Source organism: Myxine glutinosa, chromosome 4, assembly GCF_964187855.1.
Source record: "Myxine glutinosa chromosome 4, kmMyxGlut1.1, whole genome shotgun sequence".
Classification (NCBI taxonomy): domain Eukaryota; kingdom Metazoa; phylum Chordata; class Myxini; order Myxiniformes; family Myxinidae; genus Myxine; species Myxine glutinosa.
In genome coordinates, this window is record NC_136264.1 from 118,698,940 (window position 1) to 118,708,948 (window position 10,009).

At 42.7% G+C, this 10,009-nt stretch overlaps 1 protein-coding gene across 3 annotated transcripts in view; it reads right to left on the minus strand.

Moving 5' to 3' along the window:
* CCDC3 (coiled-coil domain containing 3) overlaps positions 1 to 9,497 on the minus strand; it is a 37,761-nt gene extending 28,264 nt beyond the window's left edge. Inside the window, exons 1-2 of one of the 3 annotated variants that reach the window (XM_078776340.1) lie at positions 8,908 to 9,497; positions 1,356 to 1,484 (exon numbers count right to left, since the gene is read on the minus strand). In XM_078776340.1, coding sequence (XP_078632466.1) covers positions 1,356 to 1,484; positions 8,908 to 9,195 — 417 coding nt within the window. In that variant the 5' untranslated portion in view covers positions 9,196 to 9,497. Of the gene's footprint in view, positions 1 to 1,355; positions 1,531 to 8,907 lie in introns of all 3 variants that reach the window. The other 2 variants (XM_068113249.2, XM_068113248.2) reach the window with 2 other exon arrangements.
* Positions 9,498 to 10,009: the final 512 nt, after the last annotated feature.

A 10,009-nucleotide genomic window follows, 5' to 3' on the forward strand; every position in this document is an offset into this window, starting at 1 on the left:
GATTCAAGACATTGATTCTCTCTCTGGCCGCTCTCTCGGCCCACTCAGCACATGGACATTTTGCTCTTGTCTGGTCTCCCTCTCGCAGGCCTCTACACCTGCATTATTCGAGTCTGGGCCTGTCTCTTGTGCACTCACTACGTGTCTGCAAGATTGCTACACTCTGAGCCTGTCTCTTTGTCGACTCTGGGCCTGCCTCTCTCTGCTGGGTTTACTGAGAACGTGTGCTCCACTCTTGGGCCTGCATTGTGGACCTAGCACATGCCTGCATTACTCTCTTTCACACTGGACCTTATGGCTGAACACGTTTTGTTGGCACTCATCTTCGCTTTGGACTTTGTTCATTGTTCTTTGCTGGCTGCCGGACGCCCTTTCGGTGCATGCGTGCACGACCTCATCTGCCCTTGTTACCTCCGCCACCAAAGGTGGATGGAGGTTATGTTTTCACCCCTGTCTGTTTGTCTGTCCGTTTGTTTGTTTGTTTGTGAACAAAATATCTCAAAATGTTGTGGACGGATTTGGACGAAATTTGGCAGATGAGGATTTTAGAAATTTGAAAAAAGTGGTTGACCTTTGGCCTGAGTTAACCTTGTGACCTATGTTGACCTCAAAAATAGTTAGTGGTTGAATTCCGTTAGCTGATATGTAAATATCAGTCTAAAATATCAACTGATATGTAAATGATATGTAAATCCTATTCAAATTTCAAGTTAATCGAATGAAAATTGAGGATTTTCGAAATTTGAAAAAAGTGGTTGATCTTTAGTCTATGTTGACCTTTTGACCTTTTGACCTCAAAAATAAATAGGATTCTGTCGGACCACCAACTCTACCATATGGTGAAGTTTCGTGAAGATCAGTTTAAGAGCACAGGTTGGTTGGGGAAATTATACCTGTAGGCAAGTATAAGTGAGTGGAGAGACAAACACACAAACCAGAGTGATCAACATATTTGTCAAAAAACATTTTTTTGCCAAGTAACAAACATCTTTGTTATAGTATCGATTATTATAAGAAGTGTGTTCCTGCATTTTCACTTCCCGCACACAGGCAACACTGCCCAGCTCGGCCATATTAAATGGCCTTGGGAGATATTAGATTGTAACAGAGACTGCCACTATTAATGCTGTCCGCTCACAGTGACTTGTAAAAATTGTTTATTGACTGTTTGCAGAGGTATTAGACCACTGGCTCAGACGGTCTACGTTAGCAGACCCTCTGACGTGACAATATACAATGTCAGTAAAACAGAAAACACATGCAGCACAATACTTAAAGTAAAATCTATGCGTCGACATACATCATCACATCAAATCACTCACAATATTTAACCCCTTGCTTGTACCAATACACACCTCCTCTTCCTGGCGATCTTGCCACCTGCTCGTGTAGGTGTGCAGCTGAGTCTCGGCAGTGCAGTTGGCAAATTGGAAACGGTCGGCAAACAATCGACGCATTTCCTCAGTGTCTGGGAAGATCCCGTCCTGAAAATTAACGCCGTGAGGAACGAAATGGTTTAGGTAATTCAGCCTACGGGATGAAGGGAACATATGTATGTAGGATGAACAAATTAGGTCATTGGTTCCAGTCAATCTCGCTTGTTATTGTGTACAAAGCAAAAGCACACTGCATTTCACCATACAAGTTGTGACACACGCTTGTCAAATCATGAGTGAGCACTGATCCAGTTTGACCTCCTGTTGGAGTCTCACCACTCGGTGAGGTCATTTCCCATTGATTAGAAAAGAAAAGAACCACCTTTAGAGGCCATTTTCCTCCGCAGAGCGGGGGTTGGCCTTTTTTTGGGCACTTTGGTCCCTTTTTTTGAAACAATGTTTTACAGCCGGATGCCCTTCCTGCCGCCAACCCTGTTAGTCGCCTCTTGCCACACAGGGAATTACTACTGAACTGGTACTCAATTTGCCGACCCGAGAAGGATGACAGGCTGAGTCAACCCACCCCCCACCCCCCCCTTCCCCCGCCGGCCTTGATTCAGCGATCAACCGGGATTCGAACCCAGGATCCCAGGATCCCAAGTGGGCACCCTAACCACTAAGCCAACACCAGTCATCTCCCATTGATTAACGTGCACAATTTTTTGGATACCACAAGACATCCCGTCACTATCGGGGCCGGATCCAGACCTCACTCTCTTGCAGAAGACTATCGGATTTTGGAATGAAAACATTAAATTGCGTGATTTTGACGACACATTCCAAATGTGTGCAATTTGTAGAAAAAAAATTGTGACATTAAAAGTTTTGATAAACTATCAAGATCATATCAATTAAAATAAAGTCAGAATTAAATACAGTATTGTTAATGGAATAATATGTTGTTGCGGGGATGCAGACTGGTTCATTGCATGATTGATGTGATTCACATTCACATTCACATTCACAATCACATTGATGTGATTGCATGAGGCATTTTTGAGGAAAAGCAAACAAATAGGTTTTTCTATTTAAGCAAACAAAAGGGAATTTTGTGCTGAATATGAATATCTTGTTTGTGTTTCCCAAAATTGCCTAATTAGGTCATTAATTAAGGTCAAAGGTCAATAAGTGCAAAATTAAAGTTTTCACAGAAATTGTTTTATTTTTAATATTCAATACAGTGGTAAAAAAGATTTTCCAATATCTATCATATTAAGCCATACATTGCATGTCAAAGATTTGAATTTAATGGAAAATGTGAAAGAAAATTTCACTTCTATGGAGAATATCTCCGTAACGGTTGACCTTTCTACGGAGTGCCATGTCAGTCGATTTCCCTTTGATGTTTCATGTCAAAATGCACCAGTGAAAAGAGTATATGGCATAGCATCATTGTCTAGATTCAGGGGAATGAGACTTTGTTGTTTGTTTTGCGAAATTTGCAGAATTAGCCACCAATTAGGGTCAAGGGTTAATTAGTACAAAATGCGAATTTTAATGAAATTTTCGTAAGGTCCTATTTGACGTCCCCTAGATGAATTTAGAAGAATTTTCTACATATCATTCAAATTAAACGTCATATTATGTGCCGAATATTCAAATTAAATGAAAAATATGATAGGAATTCTTGATTCTATCACCAATATCTCAATAACGGTTCAATTGCCAATATCTCAATAACAGTTCAATTTTGGTCGCATGGATTTGTCTCTTTTCCAACGTAGGCCACCAAAACGGATTTTGGTTTCCTCTCTATATATGACAACAATATATCTAACAATATATTAGAAAGGAATATGTCACCTTTTTTATATTTCTATATTTTATATTTATATTTCACCCCCTTAAACCAACACTGATGAAGTGTCAAATAACCGTATTGTGGCAATATCCTAGCATTGGCGTTATTTAGTCTTGTTTTTGCATGTTACAGTCTCCGAGTCACTGCATTTGCATGCGTCCGTACACTTCAAATCCCATTTCTTGCACGAACACCTATCACTGGTGCAACCCTTGGTACAGCCACACTGTACAATGCCCTTGCATGCTTTTGGGATAGGGGGTAAAGATGTGAGCACCGGTGAGAGAAGACCATCAGCCAGCTTCCATCCAGCAGAGTCCATTGGGGAAGGAATTACTGGGTTTGGATTGCACGCTTCTCTCCATATGAAGCTCTGGTAATTTGCACGCTGTATATGGTGATGTGCAGCATCACTGGATGGTGGCATTGATTCTGGTGCCTGACATTTACTGAACAGCTTTACTGAACAGCGAACATATCACATGTTCTTGTGATATCACATCTCACGAGATGATATATCATCACATTACTGAACATTTACTGAACTCACAGTTCAGTTCCCACAATTCCCACAACTCACAGTTCAGAACTCACAGTTACTGTTCCCTCACTCACTCACATTTACTGAACAGCTTTACTGAACAGCGAACATATCACATGTTCTTGTGATATCACATCACTTGTGATATCACTTGTGATATCACTCACAGTTCAGTTCCCACAGTTCCCACAACTCACAGTTACTGTTCCCTCACTCACTCACATTTACTGAACAGCTTTACTGAACAGCGAACATATCACATGTTCTTGTGATATCACATCTCACGAGATGATATATCATATCACGTTCTTGTGATATCACATCTCATGTGATATCACATGATATCACTTGTGATATCACATCTCACGAACATATCACATCTCACGAACATATCACGTGAACATATCACCTGTCCCTATCACATGTACCACAATTCTTACCATGAACAGCGAACTTCTCACATTTTCCATTAAATTCAAATCTTTGACATACGATATATGGCTTAATATGATAGATACTCGATAAACATTTTCGCCACTGTATTGAATATTAAAAATAAAATAATTTCTGTGAAAACTTGAATTTTGCACTTATTGACCTTTGACCTTAATTAATGACCTAATTAAGCAATTTTGGGAAACACAAACAAGATATTCATATTCAGCACGAAAATCCCTTTCAGAAAAACCTATTTGTTTGCTTTTCCTCAAAAATGCCTCATGCAGCTTAAATAAGCACATTTTTGAATTTCTTGCCTAGACTAATGTGAATAAGGGATAACATAGACTAGTTATACCATTAGTACATGCTTAGCAGAAGTGTGTGGTTTTTGTGTAAAAATAATAGGTCACATGTCGAAGTTTGTTTAGGAGGTGATAACCATCAACCCTCCCCTTTGTATGTGTCTAAACCCCTGCTACACTCCTCCCTCCTTAATCCCTTAAATCGTTCCCTATTAATCTGTCTACGTATTTTACTTTATAATGAACTGCCACCAGCCAGCTCCACAGCCAGGATGCACCTTGCGACTGCCCACTGAGGTAACAAGCGTTACGCCTAGGTCCCCCGTCGGGGAAGTGATGTGAGTTGACAAAGTGGAACACGCAGAAAACATGCTATGATATGATATTTTGCTCACAGGGTTCAGACATACATGGAGGCGGCCATCTTGGATTTTGACGTGGCGACCCAATTTTCAATAGCGTTCTTCCTTATGCCTAGATACACCCACACACCAGAAGGTACTTCGCTTATTTTTCAAGATATTTCGCTCACAAGGTTCAGACATATATATGGTGGTGGCCATCTTGGATTTTGACGTGGCGACCCAATTTTAAACAGCGTTCTTCCGTGTGCCTAGATACACCCACACACCAGATTAGAAGTTGGTACTTCGCTTATTTTTCGAGATATTTCGCTCACAAGGTTCAGACATATATGGTGGCGGCCATCTTGGATTTTGACGTGGCGACCCAATTTTCAATCGCCTTCTTCCTTATGGCGAGATACACCCACACACCAAATTAGAAGTTGGTACTTCGCTTATTTTTCAAGATATGCAGGTTACAAGGTTCAGACATACATGGCATCAGACATACATGGCGGCGGCCATCTTGGATTTTGACGTGGGTTGCACCCACACACCAAATTCGAATGCGGTCCTTCGCTTACGCACGCACGCCCGCACGCACGCACGCCCGCACGGACGGACGGACACACGGACGGAGGGGAAAGCCATAGTCCCCCTTTCGCTCCGCTGTGCGACAGGGGACAATAACCGCCTCAAACCACCAGCAAGAGAGGTTGTATCGTGGGCTCGATAGGGCCGGGGGAGGACCAATGAGCATGCGGTAGTGGGGTGAATGATAGCCAAGGGCAGGAACAGCTAGGGAGACCTCAAGTGTGGCAGAACAGTCACGCGGAAGCTTGCGTGAGTAATGGGAGCTGGCTTGGTTTGCGGAGCATGGTTGAGGCAGAGATGTCCCATTGAGCTTAAGCGAGTCGACGCAGCACACCATAACGATGGGATTCCGCAAAGCTGGACTCGTGTGCACCCTGAGAAACTACAAAGCCAGAACGTGGTCCACCATGCATCTCTTCTCTCTTGCTTTCTCTCTCATTCCCACCAACATTCTCTCCACGACCATTGAAAAGTGGCGCGGAATCCTTATTAGGTTATAAAACCGCACCGGTTCGTCCTGGGTACGTCGGCACTCATCCAATCCAGCAGATGAATTGGCTGTCGGTGACAGTTTCTCATTGAAGTTTGTGTACGTAGCAAACCAAAATAAAGATCTGTTCGGCTTTCCCGGCAGACGGCGTACAAATCCGAGGACAATCCTTTGCTTAATTGAGGACCGTTCAGATGGAGGATTTCACCTCGAGTCCACCACGCAGACCACAGTTACTTATATATTTATACACCAGACATAAGTCATTAAGAGGTCTGTTACATGGCATCAAATAAAAACGTGGAAGAAACGAGTGAGATGTTTGTTTGTTTATTTTTTGTTTTTTTGTTTTTTATATTTGATATTGTTAATCGAAAAATAAGAAAAAAATAATTATTTACGAGAAATGCGTCATTATGAGGCCTGTCACATGACGTCACGGATGACAGGTGGTTGTTTCAAGTGTGAATTTTGTTTGATTTTGGAGTTCAAAAAGGAACAAACAGGGGCAATATCCCTGGCGCTCACCTGGTAGAATAAACAGTATACTGCACTGACTAAGGGTATTTTAAACCAATTTCCATGATTACTAGAAGACAGGGCAGCATGAAGAATCATAAAAACATAATCATAAGACTTTAAACAAACAAGCAAAAAATACCTATTTTTGGGGGCACCCCCCTCCCGCCCCCCTCCCACCCCGTGTACCTCCTCAGACCCCAATTTTTCCAATGCCTTGAACAAACATAGGTACATAACGGATGATGAAGGTTGTGGTGAAGTTTCATCAAAATTGTGTTTGTAGGTTCGGAGAAAAAAGCAAATATCTATTTTGGGGGGTCACACCTGGACCCACTTTGACCCCCGTACACCCCCAAAGGGGCAGATTTTTTTTAATGCCGTGAACAAACTTCGGTACATCACGGGTGATGAAGGTTGTGGTCAAGTTTCATTGAAATATTGTGTGTAGTTTCAGAGGAAAAAGCAAATTCCTATTTTGGGGGGGGGGGGGGGGGGTTACCTGGACCCACTTTGACCCCCCGTAGACTCCCTTAGACCCCGATTTTTTTTAATGCTGTGAACAAACTTTAGTCACAACACAACATATATCATTTGTGCCAAATTTGGTCGCAATCCCATCAGCGGTTTCGGAGAAGAAGTTTCAAGTGTTTACGGACGGACAACGCGCCATCGCATGAGCTCCCCTGAACTTCGTTCCAGGTGAGCTAAAAATTAGGTGATGGGAAGTTGATAAAATTTCCATAAAATTATTTGACCTATTTATTAATTTTGACACTGGATGAGGATTAATAAATGAATTGTACAGCTATTGTGGTGGCTCAGATATTGCGTGTCAAATGTTGAGTACATATTAAATAGACAATACCGAACAAACCAAGTAGTTGTTAAAGATGTTTATGCCCAAATAGGATTTATTAAAAACTTGTTTTGTAACTTTTGTGCAGCGCGTGCGTGTGTGCGTCCCGATCCGACTATAAACTCATGTTGGAATGTCAGATTGGAGCTTCTGAAGCAAACCACGTCATGTCGGTCGCTTCGTAAAATACTTCGGCAGAAGGTTTCCCTGGCTGACTCCACAAAGGATCGGACTAATTAAAGAATTACAAATTGCTTTTCAAAATTTGACAGTGCAAGTTTTGTCAAATTCAAACTAGTTCTCGTGGTATTGTGCATGAGAATTCCTGGCATGCACACGAAGTCGTTTTCCAAAATTAACCCGAATCCCCTATCAGTAATTTATGGGTAATTGTGTAGTTCTTTGAAAACATTCTCAGCCCCAAATAGCCTAAAACTGAAAAACACACTCTGTCCAAGTTGGCAATCTGCAGGTGTGCGATGTGTAGTCTGGCTTGAACTACAAGAGATTAATTTGGGATGTGGGCCCGTGACCGAGGTTGTGGATTCGCCGTTTGGAGAAGTTCTGGGATGGAAGGATCGAAACCTCGAGGAAGAACGATGCCCGGATCACGGGCCAGATGATGATCCATGTGGTCGGGAAACCAGTCAATTGTTTACAGGTTAAGGTTCTTACTTTAGGTAAGGGGACTATGTTATGGGGTTTACATTTTAAATAAAGTTGAATATGGGATGTTTTGAAAGTAACATCATTTACAGCAATCCTTTAAAAAATTATAGCCCTATTATATTTGAGGAAGAGGTGATACTGTACAATTGATAAATATAATTGTAGAATTGTCAGGTGTGTGTGTGTGTGTGTGTGTGTATGTGTGTAGTGAGTGTGTGTGTAAGATGAATTGAGTGTGTGTGTGTGTGTGTGCATCTGTGTCTGTGTGTGTGTGTGTATGAGATGAATTGAGTATGTGTGTGTGTGTGTGTATTTGTGTGTGTGTGTGTGTGTGTGTGTGTGTGTGTGTGTGTGTGTGTGTATATATATGTATGTATGTGTGCGTGTGTGTGTGTGTATTTGTGTGGGTGTGTATGTGTGTGTGTATTTGTGTGGGTGTGTATGTGTCGTGTGTGTATCTGTGTATGTGTGTTTTAGATCTGCTGATGTGGACACACAGCCACAGTTGTGGACCCCCTGTTTGGAGAGATTTTGGGCTGAAACGGTCGAAATCTCCATGACGAACATTGCCCAGCTGATCATTCGGGCGGTCGGAAAAATCCAATTGCTCACAAGTTAACAAGGGTCTTACTTTATTTAGGTTTATAACTATTTTGAGTTTCGCAAAAAGTATTTTGATTTAAGATGAAGTTCGTTATAAGGTGTAGAATTTGTGTCATTTACAACATCCATTAAAGGCTAATACTGTATAATACTTTATGAATAGCCGCTACTGTTGAACACATCTTCAGATCAGTGCTCACCAGGAGACTATAATTTTGGAAGACTGAACCGGAAAGACTGGATCCATCGGAACATGTGACATCTAGACACAAGTGGCATTTGCAATGAAGCACGAATAGATAACGCACCGGAGGAAGATGAAATAGCTGTTGTTGGGCATCACGGTGTACGAGTAGCAGGAGAAGTAACCGAGACCCGTGAGGTTGAAGCGCGTCCCCATCGGGAGCGTGAGCATGCTCCCCCACGCCTGATCGCAGATCAGCTCCAGCTCCGCCGTGTACAGCAGCCCCGGGATGGGCACGTGGCGTCCACGCGCGCGGTGCTCCCCAGGCTCGGGTGCGCGCACGGCACGCACGTGGGCGAACACGATGCTCTCGGCAAGCTCGGCGCGGCACTCGTCGCTCTGGGGGCGCCATGCTCTCGGCAGGCTACAGCCCGCGGGGCCACGTATCTCGGCCAACAACAACAACAACGCGAAGAAGAACAACTGACTCTGGAAGCAGATCCCGAGCATCGCGATCCACAATGCTGCCTCTCTCTCTTGGCGGGAAAGACACACAAAGGCGTGTCCGCTGCACTCGCGTGCCTGGTCCATTTATACTTTCATGTTTTTTTTTTTCCTTGAACCACCCCCTCGATTTATATACAGTACTGCACTTTAATACATATATTGTTTTCTGGAACGACCTCCCCTCACGTACCCCAGCACCATCTGTTCGTAAAAGACGTTGCACCTTTAAGTTGTCCATTCAAATCCTGCTCAAAGCCCTCCCCGCAGTTTGGGGGTTCCTCGGTGATGGGAAAAGCAACCGAAAGTCCCCACTCCCAGTGTCGGGAAAAGTTTAACTTAAACTTTCAATTGAAATGATTTCATGAACTTTAAAAAGCTTAATTATTATTTGTTACACTCTTGGTTTCACTTACAGCTAAAGTTCTGAGCTACTTATACTGCCCACTGCGAAATGGTGGTGCAACATTGGGTGGCGGAGATTAGATTTGTCTAAAAAGAGGGCAAAATATTCTGTTTCCGAAATAACATTTGGCATCAACATTATTCATGCCTGTTCTCCCGTCATTTCAAAAGTAAATGGTGAGCTTTTCGATTTTCAAATGCAGCGATGGAAACGGCCGCTGTAAACACGGAGACAGACACCACGGTTCACATTCAAATATAATACACGAACTGGTACCTGCAGAACATCTGTGTATGTAAAATGTGACTTCTACAAT